Here is a 17313-nt window from a genome sequence, read left to right on the forward strand (position 1 = left end):
ATGGAGTGCTGCATCAGATGACCTGGCCTCCACAATCACTCGACCTCAACCCAATTGAGATGGTTTGGGATGAGTTGGACTGCAGAGTGAAGGAAAAGCAGCCAACAAATGCTCAGCATATGTGGGAACTCCTTCAAGAATGTTGGAAAAGCGTCCCCCATGAAGCTGGTTGAGAGAAGGCCAAGAGTGTGCAAAGCTGTCATCAAGGCAAAGGGTGGCTACTTTGAAGAATCTAAAATATAACATATATTTTGATTTGTTTAACACTTTTTTGGTTAATACATGATTCCATGTGTTATTTCATAGTTTTGATGTCTTCACTATTATTCTACAATGTAGAAAATAGTAAAAAAAGAAAAACCTTTCTTTTTTTTATTTTATAGAAATGCCATGGCCGCTGCAGTGTAATTTAGAAGTAGCCCAAAAACCCACCACCTGTGACCAATATATTTTCACTAGCATTGTTTTCAAAGGAACACAATTTGGAGGGAAAACGTGAACATGGATGTATTACGCAGCGGGTTAGAATAAATAACGTAGCAGTTTAGGATAATTAGGCTAAGGTTAGAAAAAGGGTTAGGGTTACCTAAAATGTTCTGTTAACATGCTACGAAAAGTCACTTCCGGTCGTAGCTATACTCTATCTAGTCACAACCCATTCATCCCGTTTAATTCACGCCACTGTGGCAAATATTTTTTATAACTAATGCAAGATAGAGCAGCACCTGTCGTTTTGAATAGTAGCAAATGACTCACAGTGGGCAGAACAAGCAAGGAGGTGGGCAGAGCCAAGCAGAAGCTAGGGAGAACCAATGGGCTCGTTCTAGCAATTATTTGCAAATTTCCATTAGGGAATACCGGCTCTTTGAAGTGCTCGTGTGCAATAACTCAATTCGTCCATGTACTCCTGAACAACACCATTTTGGGAAACTTTGACGAAGGGTAAAGTCTACAAAAACGCATTCCTCTCTGTTTGTTGCAGGTATGGAGATCAAAAGTTTCATGGTTAGAAAATTAGCAGAATGTCGGCCAAAATCCATCCCTCTCCATCTTCTCCCACTGCCGGGCACTGGGCTTCCTCTCATCACCATATTTGGTAGGAAGTGGAAACGACAACCGGATGCTTCACATTTATACATCCGTTGAAATATCTGGCTTATTGTTCTATGATTGAGGTATAAGATTCTCTTTCTGACCCACAAAATAACTCAAATTCCCATAATCCTCAGGTTTACGTGGTGACGTGTTGAGCATAACAAACAACTCAGGAAGAGCATATTTGATCCAGGTTAGACAGCTACCTACACATTCAAAATGCTGAAGGCTGTGATTCTCATTGGAGGCCCGCAGAAAGGTACGTGTTAAATAAATCACTATTTTACAAATGCCTACGTGTTTATTCTCCAGTACTGCTATATAGCCATGTATCTTGCTAACGTTAGCTAGCTATCCTTGCTCTAAAGGGCTAGCTAACTAGTTGATGGCTAGCTAGTTGTAATGAATGACGTGGAGTGATCATGGAAACCCTCAGGTGCAGTTTGCATATCTAAACATTCTAGCAATAAGCATTTTGTCGAAAAAGCAAACAAACAAACGATTGCATGGGCTGACAGCTTACCATCAAGATAGTTGATAGCCTGGCATAAACATTCAGTACCAGTACTTGCATTGGCATTCATTGAACGAGTTGTGTGCGTTCATCTCCTTAGAATATACTAGGTTGGAGTGCTTTTTACTACATCAGAATCTAGAATGGAATAATTCGTTTGTACTTTTTCTAAGGTAACTTCTGAAAATGTTATGTGATCAACTGAACAGGTGACTTTCATTGTCATACAGGGACACGGTTTCGACCGTTGTCATTTGAGGTCCCAAAACCCTTGTTTCCAGTTGCTGGTGTGCCCATGCTACAGCATCACATTGAAGCATGTGCCAAGGTCGGTTAGCACTGATCAAATTATCAATTTCTACATCTTCATTGGTAGAAAGAAACATGTTTTTAATTTTCCCCATAGGTGCCAAATATGAAGGAGATTTTGCTTATTGGCTTTTACCAGCCAAATGAAGAACTTACAAGATTCATTTGTAGCGCACAGCAGGAATTCAAAATCTCAATCAGGTAAACAAGAGGATCTTACAGAAATGTCATAAAACTAACATGAAACAAGTTCAGAATGGATGGATCATTGATAAACTTGTTGAACCTCTGTAGGTATTTGCAGGAGTATGCTGCTTTGGGCACAGGGGGTGGAATCTACCACTTCAGAGATCAGATTCTATCTGGTGGCCCAGAGGCATTTTTCATCATGAATGCTGACGTGTGCTCTGAGTTTCCTCTACCAGAGATGCTCAACTTCCAGAAAGAACACGGAGAGCCGAGCAGTTTCGTCATCCTGGGGACAACTGTGAGGAGACATCCATGATTTCTAAGGCTATGACCAATACAGGGAAAGTTGGCCAATGAACTGTTGGGAGTATGTTTGATGGGGACATGGGGGTATAATTCCTTTGACTTTCATTATTACATTTTTTTTTCTTTGTTTTGCAGGCAAACAGAAAGCAGTCCATGAACTATGGCTGTATTGTGGAAAACCAGCAAACAAATGAGGTGATGATGCAGCACATTTTAGTCATGGGCAATTCCACAGTAACAGAATTTGCGCTGAGACTCAAATCTTTCACTTTATGTAATGCCAAACAAAAACCATTGATTTCAAAGTTTAACAACCCATACAACTCTATGCACAAGGACTACTTTTAACAATTTACACTGAACATTTTGCAGATGCAAAGTTAGGTAACGGAGTTTCTGTAAAATCTCCATGTATTCTGAAACTGTGTGCTCCTAATTTAGATTCAACAAAGTCTGCATAAAGAATGGGGTGTCAGCTATGACATGACACATTGACTTTGAAAAAAATCTATTTTGTTATTGAACTACAGTAAGTGAAGTGGATTTACACCCGTTAACGGAATTCTATCATGGGTCCTTGATCTTTACTACACAGAAATGCATAATTAAGGATATGAACGTCATTCTCTTCATGGTAAAGAGGTACACAAAGGTTTAAATATGCAATATCTCCTTAACATATTTGGGTATTATTCAACACACTGGTTATTATTTTAATGAGCTCTGCCTCCAAACCGGCCAAATCTGAACCAATTATAGACATCTGTTTCACAAGTTTGGACATCAAAGTACAACACAGAATTCAGTGCAGTTCAGTAAAATATACACTGATGTACAAAATATTAGGAACATTAGACTGACCGGGTGAAAGCTATGATCCCTTATTGATGTTACTTGTTAAATACACTTCAATAAGTGTAGATGAGGGGGAGAAGACATGTTGAAGAAGGATTTTTAAGCCTTGAGACGATTGTGTAAGGGTGAATGGGCAAGACAAAAGATTAAGTGCCTTTGAACGGTGTATGGTAGTAGGTGCCAGGCGCATCGTTTTGTGTGTGTCAAGAACTGCAACGCTGCTGGGTTTTTCACGCTCAACAGTTTCCTGTGTGTATCAAGAATGGTCCACCACCCAAAGGACATCCAGCCAACTTGACACAACTGTGGGAAGCATTAGAGTTAACATGAGCCAGCATCCCTGTTGAACGCTTTCGACAACTTGTAAAGTCCATGCCCCGATGAATTGAAGCTGTTCTGAGGGCAAGCAGGGGTGCAACTCAATATTAGGAGGGTGTTCCTATGTTTTGTACACTGTAGTTCAGTAGAGTACTTTAAAATACAGTAGTGTACTCAACTCTAGTGTGCTCTACTGTGTATTGTACTGAACTCTATTATACTTTTCTTTACTGTACTGTGCTGTCCCAACTTGTGAACCCAACTGGTCTGTGACTACTATGATTTCCCATTGTAGCCAATTCAATTGCAGAAATTCTGTTACCCATTTATTTTTATTTATATAAACACTACCGTTCAAAAGTTTGGGGTCACTTATACATTTCCTTGTTTTTTTTTGTCCATTAAAATAACAAAAAATTTATCAGAAATACAGTGTAGACATTGTTAATGTTGTAAATGACTATTGTAGCTGGAAACTGCTTTTAAAACATTTTTTTTAATGGAATATATACAAAGGTGTACAGAGGCCCATAATAAGCAACCATCACTCCTGTGTTCCAATGGCACGTTGTGTTAGCTAATCCAAGTTTATCATTTTAAAAGGCTAATTGATCATTAGAAAACCCTTTTGCAATTATGTTAGCACAGCTGAAAACTGTTGTTCTGATTAAAGAAGCAATAAAACTGGCCTTCAGACCAGTTGAGTATCTGGAGCATCAGCATTTGTGGGTTCGATTACAGGCTCGAAATGGCCAGTAACAAAATAACTTTCTCCTGAAACTCGTCAGTCTATTCTTGTTCTGAGAAATGAAGGCTATTCTATGCGAGAAAATGCCAAGAAACGGAAGATTTCGTACTACTCCCTTCACAGAACAGCGCAAACTGGCTCTAAACAGAGTAGAAAGAGTGGGAGGCCCCGATGCACAATTGAGCAAGAGGACAAGTACATTTGTTTCTCAAACTAGACACTGACACCTCACAAGTCCTCAACTGGCAGCTTCATTAAATAGTACCTGCAAAACATCAGTCTCAACGTCAACAGTGAAGAGTCGACTCCGGGATGCTGGCCTTCTAGGCAGAGTTGCAAAGAAAAAGCTACATCTCAGACTGGCCAATAAATAGAAAAGATGGGCAAAAGAACACAGACAGAGGAACTCTGCCTAGAAGGCCAGCATCCCGGAAGTCGCCTCTTCACTGTTGACGTTGAGACTGGTGTTTTGCGGGTACTATTTAATGAAGCTGCCAGTTGATGACTTGTGAAGCATCTGTTTCTCAAACTAGACACTAATGTACTTGTCCTCTTGCTCTCTCCAGCAATTCCATTACCGATTTGGTAACGGAATTGAGTTAATCACATAAGTCATAAACAAAATTGATATCATTAAACACTAACTAATTGATAGGTCTACCTTCTGTGAACTTTCATTATTAGGAAGAGAAATGTGAAAATAATATCTTAATGTGTGTTTTTGGTAATTAAGGCAATGTTTCTTAAACTTACAGAAGGCAGAACAAATTCCCAAACTAAATGTGTTGATATTCATTGACAGGGGTCTTTACTTCAACATGATTGTGTTTTGATGTATTTCTAATACCGTAAGACTTTTTCTGCTAGATGTTTTCTATGACCCCTTATCCATCTGTTTGACCTAAAATCAAAGCCTTTGCTTATTTGTAATTTTTAGGATGGAAAAATGCCTGCCTCTATTTTTTTCTAAAATAGACCTTTCATTTGACATGCTCCTATGAACTTTACATTGACATTTTAGTCATTTAGCAGACACGCTTATCCAGAACAATTAGGGTTAAGTGCCTTTCTCCAGGGCACATCGACAGATTTTTCATCTAGTTGGCTTGGGGATTCCAACCGGCAACCTTTTGGTTACTGGCCCAATGCCCTTAACTGCTAGATTACTTGCCATCCACTTCATGTTGGTGCTTTTACATGCTTTTCTACAAACATTTGACAGTTCTTACTTGATTCAGACAGTAATCTCCTGCTCTTATTTCAGGTTTTACATTATGTGGAGAAGCCTAGCACTTTTGTTAGTGACATCATCAACTGTGGAATATACCTGTTTACCCCGGAGATATTCCAACACATTGGGGCAGTCTTTCAGAAGAACCAGCAGGACATGCTGTTGTAAGTGGGAGGAATCCCTCGGGGACCCTATCGTGGGAGCATAGAGATCCTATAAAGATCTTAGGATTTCTATGCGTGGTTGCATGTGCATTTGATCAATTCCTATCCTTGGTTGTCCTCATGTCTTTTTTTTCCTTTCCCCTTTCCCGCCATCATTCCGTTTCCCATCACCAGATATCCATATGAGGGGTAAGTCGGTACAGCTAGGCTGCACAGTGTGGTTGTAGAGCTGGGCATTAGTAAAATACGTCACACAAAAATTTTTATCTAGAAAGTGTGTTTCTTCATGGAGTCAATACCAGCGCATTGGGTGATACAGTAGATCATTCTTAAAGCTGCAATATAGCACTTTTTGGGCGACCTGACAATTCACAGAATTGTGAGTTATAGATCTGTCATTCTCATGGAAAGCAAGTCTAAGAAGCGGTAGATGTTCTATGTGCACTTTCTATGCCTCCTGTGCTTAAGTGTTTTGTACACCAGCTTCAAACAGCTGAAAATATTTTTGGTTATTGAAAAGATATTTCACAGCGGTTTAGATGTACAATGATTATACTATACATTGGTTGTTTTGTCAAACTTTCCACACACCGCACATCCTCATCACTTTTCAATATTGAAGTTGGCACACAGATTTATAAAATCGGTTATTAATCACATGTACAATCATTTCAATACCATTTGGACACATTCAAAGGGGTTGTGATATTTGTATATTAATATTGTCTTAGAGTATGTGTACCATTACTCAAGTCAACCATGTTGCCTCTGATTCTTCTTCTGTCAAATAAATGTTCCTGTCACAATCCATTTTAATACTACTCTGCTTGTCAACTTAACACTCTCCATGTATCCTTAAGCACTGGGTGAATCCTCTACTCACTTTTGTTTACAGCCCTTCAAACTGTCTTGTTGCCTTTCAAAATTCAATCAGAAATAGTTGTGATCTACCTTTTGGTAAACACTTTTTACTACAGAATAGTCTCATACATTGATCTCTTCCTCAGAGATGAGCAGACCAATGGCAACGGCTGGCATCGGGCTGAGGCCATCCGGTTAGAACAGGACATTTTCACAGCCCTGGCTGGGCAGGGCAAGCTCTACGTCTACAAAACACCCGCCTTCTGGAGCCAGATCAAATCTGCAGGGTGAGTAAGTCGTCTCCATCTCGTCCAGTCGTCTCCATGTCGGAGTAGCGTACTGTCATAAATCGGCTTCGTCTCTTTTGTTAACAGGTCTGCAATATACGCCAGTCGGTTGTACCTTAACCAGTACCATAAAGTACATCCTGAAAGACTGGTTACAACTGAGGATGGAGGGCCTCGAATAAGTGGTAAGCTAATCCAGTACTTGCCGTTTTTGTTAGCTTTCCGGTTTCTGGTTTGTTTACACACCAGTGATTTGGTTTTGTTGTGTCCCAGGAAATGTTTACATTCACCCAACAGCCAATATTGACCCTACTGCGGTGGTAAGTGCTTCTTCTTGCTATTACTACTTATTATACAGCACAAGACACAACAAAATCATATTCCTAATGTTTTTCTATAGTTGGGTCCCAACGTCTCCATAGGCACAGGAGTGACCATCGGGGCTGGGGTGCGCGTGAGAGAGTCAATCATCCTCCACGGGGCTACCCTACAGGCAAGCAGTTACCAGTGGCAAATGTCATTGTTTAAATTTGCCAGTTCCCCAGGCGAAAAATAAATTCTGAAATGGCTCTTCCCTTGATAAATATAAAAATGTGAGCTATGATCATGTCCGTGTTTTAAAGTACGATTGATAATTGAGTGGCTAATTCCATTGTCATATGGTTCTTTTAGGATCACAGTTGTGTGTTGAACTGTATAGTGGGGTGGGACAGCACTATTGGCAAGTGGGCCAGAGTTGAAGGAACTCCCAGTGACCCAAATCCAAATGACCCCTATGCAAAAATAGACAGTGAAACACTCTTCAGAGATGGAAAACTCACACCATCAATCACCATTCTTGGTAAGTTGCAAATACTTTCACATTTAACACTGAGTTGAGCTGTGCTGGCTTGGTTACGCATATACCATAGTTTCTGAAACCGTGCAGGAAAGACTATAGAGCTAGCACAGTCCAAAAAAGGTATTGAATATGTTTTAGTTAAAAAAATGTGAAATAATTGTATAAAAGTTAAACTACATACATCACCTGCCCAGACCCACTAGCCCCCACTCATCACTTTCTGCCACATGACCTCAAACTGTTCCATTTTGTTTCTCTGTCGTTCACGCTTTTTCAATTTTTAGTTGTGAACGACAGGATTGGCTGATTTCCAGTTGACAATGTTTTAATATTGCCCTTTTTGTCCCTCAGGTTGTAATGTGACTATCCCATCTGAGGTGATCATACTCAACGCAATTGTTCTGCCACACAAAGACCTCAACAGGAGCTTCAAAAACCAAATTATACTGTAGTTCATTTGCTGCCAAACTAATTAAGGATTGTAGCTTGAAGAAGAATGTCACTGCCTCTGGGTTATTGTATATAAGATGACACTGGGTGTTTTGGAAAGATTGTGTAGGTTTTAGCCTTTATGAATTAAAGAATGTTATGAGATGGCTTGGAGGATGATAGTGAGTTGGTTAGATTACCTCGACATGAATGTCGTCAGAGCTATGGATGCAACCATGTTGAGGCTAGACAGTGTTTAAACATCGGCGTAAAACCAGCTTTTATTATTTTGGGTTCTGATGGGGTATGCCAGTTGAACTAAGCACATGCGGTATGTATAAGTTAATCTTCAAGAATCAAAGTGGGTGTGTGCACACAATTAAGTCAAATGGATGTAGCAATTAAGGATTCTAGTTTCACATCCCTATGATTAGCTCTGGATTCACTACCATAAGGGAAATTAAAACAATGGTTATTTTGGCATAGGGTTTGCTAGCATTACTTACCATTTGGTGCTAGCCTAGTTATTGAAATGTCATCTTGAAAAAAAGTCTGCAGCTGATTTAGTCAGATTGCAAAATGAAAGGAGTTGGTTAGCTGTGAGGGGTAATTTGGGGGCCTTTTTACATGTGCTTTGATTAAAACATGACCATTAACTGCAAGCGTTAAATTTCTTTCAGAAAAGAATGTGACTGTCATGTTTATTTTGGTTAAAGGGGCAATAACAAAGCGGCAACCCTGCCTGTTTTGGTAAATAGCTGAGGGACAGGGCTGTTGAACTGTACCACTTCAAATTCATAGCCAGCGCTAGGGATGCAAGAACTGACCAACCATGAGATAAACAGTTTAACCTTGAGGCTAGTGTTTGTCCAAAAATGAATGTACCAATTGCAATCAAGAAATGTTTGCTTTCAATTTGAACATGGCAGGGAACCTAAAGATTTGGGGCTGTAGGAGAGATTTACTTTAATGAGTAGCCTTATGATTCTGAAATTGTTACCCAGTATAAAATTGTTGCTGCATGCCTAATTTGCTTCAAATCAAGCGATCCTTGTTTACAAAACCACCCTTTGTAACTAAATTGCAACAGTCTGTGCCAAGTATAGGAGAAAAGGTTTTGATTCCCACGTTCATGCAGAAACGTCTCATTTCACAGATCTCTCCATTTAGAAACAGTATTACAACAGTTTCATAATGTCATTTATTTAAAGTTTCTCATGCATTAGTGTGGTTCCTAAAGTGTACACCGTTCTAACCCTTATACTCCACGTTATGATACAAAACATTTTTACACTGAAAAAGAGCCAAATGTGAAGTGCTTTAGTTACTCATGAATATACCAACAGTCTATTCCACAGAACTAATCCAATTTAAAGAAGTCTGGAAGCCACAATGATATCAGTTGGGGGATGTGAAGAACTTATTTTTGCCCGGGTCAGTCTTTGCCCTGTTACTGCAACAAAAAAACACCACAAGTGACAGGATTGGTTGTTGTAACAATGAGAAGAGCTAGCACATCATTGTCATACCATCCACAAAACTACTTAAGCAAATTATAAAAATGTTTTAATTTAAGAAAAAAAAAATCTAGAGTGGTCTTACGTATTGTTGAAGGCATTCTTCATTCTGCCCTTCAGTGAACCACTGGTAGGAGTCTTGGGGTATTTACTCAGCTCAGGGGAAGTCAGCGGTTTAAACAGACGATCTGAAGAGATGGTAGATACATGATGATTTTGCATTTGTCGTAGTCCAGCATCATGTACACTAGTAACTCCGGTGACATTTGGGTGAGGGCTGGTGAGTCACCATTGATGGAAAAATGTAATGGCACAGCAGCTTAGTGTTGCTGGCAAGTTGTGCGTTTACCTCTGTCTGTACTGTGGCTATTGATGTTGGCGTCAACAACTGATGATATAACTTGGTCCCTCGCCACCATGATGAGGCGTTTCCAGTACTCAGCAGGGAACGACAGCATTCTGCCTATGACCTGACAGAGAAACCAGTTTCACAAATACAGAGGCATCACGCCAAATTGAAATCGTATTACCATCTATGGGTGACATTGACAGTGCAAGTGTTTCAGCACCGAATCATTGGAAATACTGTGGCACTTAAAAAAACCTTCAGGAACACTGCTAAATACTGAAATGGTGATCTCAATTGCATTACATTCATGCACAAGACAGTGCCCACCATTGGCTGAATGTTTGTGTCCCTCATAATGGTCATTGGGGAGGGCTCAGCCATTCCATGCCCAACAATGGTTGGTCCAAACACCCTGGACAAATTGTTCTTGTCCATCTGACAGAGGGGGCTCTGCATGACTCTACAGTGAGAGGGAAGGCAGTGTGGTATTTGTTATTAAGACAACCTCTTATTGAATATAGACTTCCTGTTTACACATGCAATAAACTGCATCTGAGTGGTCCAATTTTGCTTAACTACAATTATCGTGACAAGTTATGGAACTGCAAGTTGAGAAAATGGTTCAACGTCACAAATCAGTGCCCGATCGTGGAGAGAAACCAATCACTAAAGCCAGAGGTATCCCATCACCCATAGGTTTTACCTCTGCAGATGAAGCATGAGGAAAGCCAGTGTGTCTCTGTTGGGCTTAGGCAGATCCCCTATGGACCGGTACATTATCGCTGCGCTGTTGTCATCATCTGGAATCTCTGTAATTGATACACATCCCATCAGCGAGGCCCTTGGGACACCATAGGATAAAGAACATCGTAACAATGCTGAGAGATACAGTACACCTCAAATCTATACTCCCTCAGCAGATTGTAATCCTTCAGTTGATTTCGCTCACTTCATTATGACTGAGAAGGCCTCTAGAGAGTGCAGAAATTATAGTTCTCTGTACCATTAGCATATATCTATTATTGGCTGCCAAGGAAATTAGACAAAGCAACCCTGAGCTCCCTCAGACATCAACGCAATTGACAAAAGAGAGGTGCTATGTCCTAAAGTCAAATCGGCTTTTCTAAGAGGCAGCGAGAAAGACTGATTTAGATTGGATAATTCCCGGCACGGTGCAAATTACCACTTACCCTTCACTCAAGATCATATACAAGATTGAAGTGAATATGCTGAAAGTAGACAAACTGGGCTGGGAGAAATATTGAGCGTTGATTGTTTTACAGTCATCAGGGAGTTTGTCAGGAATTACAACGAAATAACCATCTGCCCTGAATGGATGAGCTTAAGTAAACGCATTCCATGTCTCCAGCACTTTATACCTAAATCTTTCCAAGGCGATATTGAGATCATTAAAAGTCCATCCATGAGTTACTGCCAAATGCATTCCATTTATGTAGATTACATACATCAGATTCTCTAGTGCAGCTTAAAACCAGAGGCCAAATCAAAAAGTCTTGAGTTCAACACTCAGATCCTGGGTCCATACGTGTTAAGAGAAGAGAAAACGTGGAAAGAAGAGTTCCACCTTCTCTTTTCAAGTTGCGGGGAAGTCCATGTGCCAAAATGTCCCTTGTGAAATTTTAAAGATGCCAACACCTGCAAAAATCATGATTTATACAAAGCACCGGAACTAATGCATCCCGCTGTATCATGACAGCTCTACGGCACCATTTATATAGCTTGAAAAAAATCTTGTGTATTGGTTCTGCACAGTGGTTATAACCTAGTGCTCTTCGGTGTTAATAATCCAATACAATTGTAATCACAGCTGCTCAACAGGCAATTAAGACCACCTCAAGAGGTTGACTATTGTATACCCTCCACTTGAGAAACTATGGCTGCATTTAGACAGGCAACCCAATTCTGTTATTTTTTCCCACTAACTGGTCTTTTGACCAATCATGTCAGCTCTTCACATCAATCGAATAAGCTCTGAAAAAGAGTAGGTCAAAAGACCAGTTAAAAAAATGTTATCAGAAATTGTCTGTCTGTAGACGCAGCCCAAGTGTCCCTTCCATTTGGTGGTGTGACATCTTAGTGATAGTGGAGGAATCCCAAATGGCACCCTACATAGTACACTGCTGTACTACTGTTGACCAGGGCCGTGTGCCATTTGGAACAGTGTGTGGGAACACATACCACAGGCCTCCATGAAGGTTCTATGCAGCCTGAAGGTGATGAGAGGCTCCTTCAGTTTCCTCAGGAAGTCCTTGAGAAGTCCACAGACAACGTGGATCTCATCCACTCTACTGAGCATGAGTGGCCTTTTCCCATTAATGTATCTCTCCCTCAGCGCCTTCACCATACGTTCACCCCCGGGAACACGGTAGATGCCTTTCTGCAATAGAGGGAGGAGGAAGTCAAACTTATGTTGATAACTAGGCAAATATAAAACATCTGAATGAAAAGTATTCCAGATTGAGAATAACATACCTCCTCTAATCCTCTTTTCTCAATTTCATTCACGCACTGAACAATAATCGGAGGGATCCTAGGCTGGGTACGTGGGGCAAAGCTCTCTAACGTGTCCTGCAAGTGAATGTAAAAAACAAATATATATTTCTCAAAAAGAACAAAGCATTCACATTCTACCTTAGGGAATATTGAGTTGAGGTACCTCAGATCCATGAGCTCCACATGAGGCAGAGCAGCTTTCCAGGCACTTCGGTTTACATTCAGGATGAGCTACCACACGGCAGTCCCTGCACTTCACAGCCATCTTCCCAAACCGGATCCTCTTCCCACATGGAACACACGTTTCTGGACGAATCACCTGAAAAGAGCCCAGATGGCTAGAAGTTGCATTCACATTCTAAATAGTACTAACAATTCCTATTCAAGAGTCCATATGTTGTTTAACGAGACGGGAATCCATGAAACAGTTCTTACCGTTTTAGACAGGAAGTAGTGTCTCAAAGTTTTGCTAACAGTGGGAGTGAACACCTGGTTAAATCTAGGCTCTGTGGTGGACTCCATTTCTGTCATGGTGTCAGGCTCCACAGTAGTTTCATGCTCAACAGCCGTTTCATCATTGGGAGTCCACACGGACGTTTGCTCTGAAGAACAGAAATGTTGACAATTTTATTGAATGGGAATTGGGAAACGTCGCTTGAGCCACAGCGACCGTGGAGTACGTCTCCCTTACCGCCAACAGATGAAATCTGGTGCTCCTTCCGGTAAGTCCTGGGTGGTTTCTCAGGTGTTTCCTGGGTGATGTCAATCACCATGTGAATTTGCCCTCCGCTCTCTGGGGTTGTGACAGACGCGGTCACAATCGTAGTCTCAACTTCCTGAATAAGAGTGTGAAAACACTTGCCATTTTCACGATTCGTATTTAATTAACTAATCTGATCAATCCATGCTAATAGAGTTAGTCAGTGCTGAATTGTCTTTGTTCCCTCAGAGTGAAGTGGTCTCTACAGCGCATGTGGGAGGAGGAGGAATGTGACCGAGGTAGACAAAGACTGCATCCCAAATGGCACCATTTCTTACATACTGAAGTAGTACACCATAGGAAATAGGGTGACATTTCCACCTGTGCACTGAAAGGATGACACTGAGCAGAGGGCCTGGAGACTGACGAAGGAGCCACCTAGTAGCAATTGACAACCCACTGGGCACAGACGTCAGTTCAACGCCTAGTTGACCAAGTTGTCAACTAACGCGAATGCAACAAAACATTTACCATGTCATTGGTTTTAGGTTAAAAATATATGAAATTCCCTTGCGTTGACCATTTCAAATCCAATCAGTTTTCCATGTGAATTCAGTCACAGATATCTGGTTCAAATGACATGGAAACAACGTTGATTCAACCAGTTCTTGCCGAGTGGGTAGGTCCAGGAACACATGATTCCGCAGAATAAACGTCTAACCAGGAACTGCTAATGTTTTAACTGCATTCTAAACCATAATGGGTGCAAATGAACGATTCTCTGTTAATCCAGCAAGGTTCTTTCTATCCCCCAAAAATGTTCAATGATTTATTTTCAAAAGACACAAGCTCTAATGACCTGCTGATAAAATGAATGTATATGTTTGAACTAAAAACCTTTTCATATTTTTGTGCTTAGGGCTTAAGATAGCCTGGCTGAACCAAGTCACCGTTTCCCCGGTGAAAAGGCCTTAGTTCCACTCCAGCTGATTCAAATAACTTCCCGAAAACTAGACTGCCATTGCATTGTGAAGCCAAATACGTTTTAGCAGATGATTGTGTAAAACCAGAGGGCATCCATTTTTAAACAAAGGAATAAGCATCAATTTGCAACATGAACAATTCAGAGAGTCCGTTTGTGGTTGAAACTGAAACCCCAGTGAATTTTTCTTATTATGAAAGTTAAATCCATGAACCTCCATGTTGCAGCCTTTTGTTAATGAAAAGAATGTTTGGTCAAAAAAATAAAAAATAAAAAAATAAATCACTCATATTTAGCCTTTGCTTACCTTTTCCATTGGTCTTCTTTCAAGGAGATCGTCTGAACGGCCACCTACTCTTCCCCTCTTCCCTGTGTGCGCACCTACAGTCGGTCCCATGGAAGAGCGCTGGTAATGCCCAAAAGTGCAGAACATGGGTCAAAGCACCATCGTAATCATAGCTTCAACCTCAAGAGGTCCACACTTACCCTTTTTTCCCTTGCTCTCGACTTAAGTGGTTTCACGGCTGTCACATCCAGGTCCTGTTCATATTGAAACAAAATGTTCACGGCAAAAAAGTGACACATGGACAAGCCACATCCAGCTTTGACATTTAATTATCTTGCTTTCAATGTGGATGTTCAGTCATAAATACCAACAAAAGACACCTACCATGTCATCATCAGTTCTATCATAACTAATATCAGAGTGAGACAGGAATGAAGACTCATCGATGACAGATAATCTAATGAGAAAGCAGAACAAAACAAAAGAAAAAAAACATGTAAAAAAGGAAATATGAAGCAATTTAAAAAGTAATGGCTATACGTGCGATACCGTTTGCTCTTGTGCTGGGTGACGTTGGCTCCCCTGTGGTTGAAGTTGGCCAGCAGAGATCTCTGCTCGTCATTCAGACATGCATTGGACTTGCTGTCGTGGACCAGTATGTCACACATAAGTTGCATCTGTCGCTGCTGTGTAGGTATACAATATGACAGTTAAAGGGACGACATGTCCGGTCTACATACATACTTTACAAATCAAGCCATGCATTTATTTATGAATGTTGAATGGCATCACTGATAAGTTCACAAGTTTTACACAAGATATAATGGTGCTACTACATTTTCCACAAATAGGACACCTACCATGACATTGTGAAAGTCATTGACTTCTAACAGTATAAATCATGATTTCCAATAGGACAGTGCAACAAGGTTAAAAGGAGCCATACCAGGTACTGAAAGTCTGCCTCAGCCTTGTAGCGCTTCTTAATCTCCACATCGACCTGGTTGCGACAGTGTTTTAGTTTGACCTCCAGGGCAGCCTGGGCTATGTCGGACTTCAACAGTAGCGCCTTGTGCCTCTTCAGCTCCAGCTCTGCATGTAGCCATTTCTTCCTTGCGGCATCAAAGTTATTCACTACCTCAATAAACTCTGGCAGAAAGAGAAGACCAAAGTGATGAGGCCTTGGGTCAGATACCAATTTGAACACCATAGGCAGCAAGAATTGCATTGCCTGTTCCGCGTGTGTATATAATGCCAGAACAAAAAAGGATATACCATAACAGGAAGTTAGTACATGCAAAGTTTGGCCATAACATCTCACTACAATTCACACAAACGTGTCTTTTAGTGGAATAGACCTTGAAAATGTTCTCAAGTCACATGTCTGAGACTATACTGTAGTGTGCCATTCAACATTGTCTGTTCACATTTTAGGAGTGTAACACCTCTGAACTGAAAAAAAGCTAAATGGCATGTACACACAAAAAAAGGATTTGACTGGACATTCACTTATTTAAGTCCCAGTAAGCCCATGGAATGTAAACATCTGAACAGAAATATGGTATTACAGATTGGACTTCTAATTCTGTGAAACAGACACTCTGGCCAAAACCAAAATGTATAGTGTAGAGCCAGAAAGAAAACCTGCATTCTGCAACAAGTTCACAACGGCTATTCAGATTGCATTCTTACCAAGTTCAGTGTTGTTCATTGCATTTTCCTCCACAGCAATCCGTTGAAGGCATAGAGAGAGAAGCTCCCTGATAAAGGCTTCGCCCATTTTACTGATGGATAGAATAGTTTGCATCTAAATACATTGAGACTAAATTCAGAGACGCATAGCGCAATGGCCTAAAAATCGAAAACTATCAATAGGCCTACACTACAGCTCCTCCATACCTTTCAGGTAGGACGCAGGGTGTCAAATGAACATGCTTTCGGGGAGCCAAATAAAAGGCCATACCAAACACTGGGATAATCCAAAATGCACCTAAACAGGTAGGCTATTTCATGAATTTAAATGAATAAATCAATCAATAATCAATACGTATCACTAGTTTCAATATCAATAGCCAATAAATAATACATTACAACAAATCGGGATATAATATCACATTAACATTCGAGGACTAAATAGGAATACACACTTAAACATAGAACATTCTAATTACAAAGCGCGCGCACCTGCTGCTGGATATGTGGACGTGACCACCCAGCGCGATCCCGTTGCCTGTCCACAAACAGCTGTGGTGTTTAGTAGGCCTGGCCAACAGGTCGGCAATATAATGTAACTTCTTAACAATGTTATTTGATGTTAACATTTTAGCCTACACGCTAGTAACATCACAAACATTAGCAAACATTTACAAAAATTGTCGGCGTTGAACCAGTAGCTCTATCTGGGCATAGGAGGCGACAATGAATGAAGAGTCTCCTGTCTAGCCCAGTTAACTACCATTAATTTCCCAATTAGACAGTAGTGATGTCAAGGGCATAACTTTGTTTTGGATATTGGGGGGTCAGGGTCAATGGGTTTCAGTGTCAAAAACCCCTCCAGGGGGGTTTGGGGCATGCCTTGTGAGATTTGTTGTTTTAAATAGCTGTTTCTGTAGAATTTGAAGGCAAAATACATCCAAAAATGTCCTGATAATTTGGTCAATATACCCCAAACACCATTTTTTTAATCACCATCCCAAAGTGCAATTTTAACCTTCCCAAAATAAAATACGTTTTTGATATGCCAACATGGGTCTACTCTAGGACCTACAGTAGGTAATTCACTGTGATTTTAAAGGCTAATAAGAGTACTGTACTACTG

At 40.6% G+C, this 17313-nt stretch overlaps 2 protein-coding genes across 4 annotated transcripts; one reads left to right on the forward strand and one right to left on the reverse strand.

Moving 5' to 3' along the window:
- Positions 1-1114: 1114 nt before the first annotated feature.
- On the forward strand, positions 1115-8809 carry gmpaa (Mannose-1-phosphate guanyltransferase alpha-A). Of its 2 annotated transcripts, XM_014172936.2 has the most exons (13): positions 1115-1354; positions 1840-1937; positions 2016-2119; positions 2213-2405; positions 2549-2608; positions 5599-5729; positions 5904-5918; positions 6737-6877; positions 6965-7062; positions 7151-7197; positions 7278-7370; positions 7550-7718; positions 8070-8809. In XM_014172936.2, the coding sequence occupies exons 1-13, from the start codon at positions 1315-1317 to the stop codon at positions 8168-8170; spliced, it is 1290 nt and encodes a 429-aa protein (XP_014028411.1). In that variant the 5' UTR covers positions 1115-1314; the 3' UTR covers positions 8171-8809.
- Positions 8810-9330: 521 nt separating this feature from the next.
- si:ch1073-416j23.1 (rac GTPase-activating protein 1) lies at positions 9331-16737 on the reverse strand. 2 transcript variants are annotated; one of them, XM_014173052.2, is made up of 17 exons: positions 16680-16737; positions 16188-16279; positions 15442-15644; positions 15045-15181; positions 14880-14952; positions 14696-14749; positions 14517-14615; positions 13219-13363; positions 12963-13129; positions 12691-12846; positions 12507-12602; positions 12213-12411; positions 10717-10822; positions 10341-10473; positions 10014-10134; positions 9750-9852; positions 9331-9600 (listed from the first exon to the last, which is right to left on the reverse strand). In XM_014173052.2, the coding sequence occupies exons 2-17, from the start codon at positions 16273-16275 to the stop codon at positions 9546-9548; spliced, it is 1935 nt and encodes a 644-aa protein (XP_014028527.2). In that variant the 5' UTR covers positions 16276-16279; positions 16680-16737; the 3' UTR covers positions 9331-9545. The 2 variants fall into 2 exon arrangements, with proteins under 2 accessions (XP_014028527.2, XP_014028526.2); XM_014173051.2 differs by lacking the exon at positions 16680-16737 and having other exon boundaries at positions 16188-16621.
- Between the last annotated feature and the right edge of the window lie 576 nt (positions 16738-17313).

The sequence above is a fragment of the Salmo salar genome, chromosome ssa25 (genome assembly GCF_905237065.1).
Source record: "Salmo salar chromosome ssa25, Ssal_v3.1, whole genome shotgun sequence".
In the NCBI taxonomy this organism is placed as follows: Eukaryota; Metazoa; Chordata; class Actinopteri; order Salmoniformes; family Salmonidae; genus Salmo; species Salmo salar.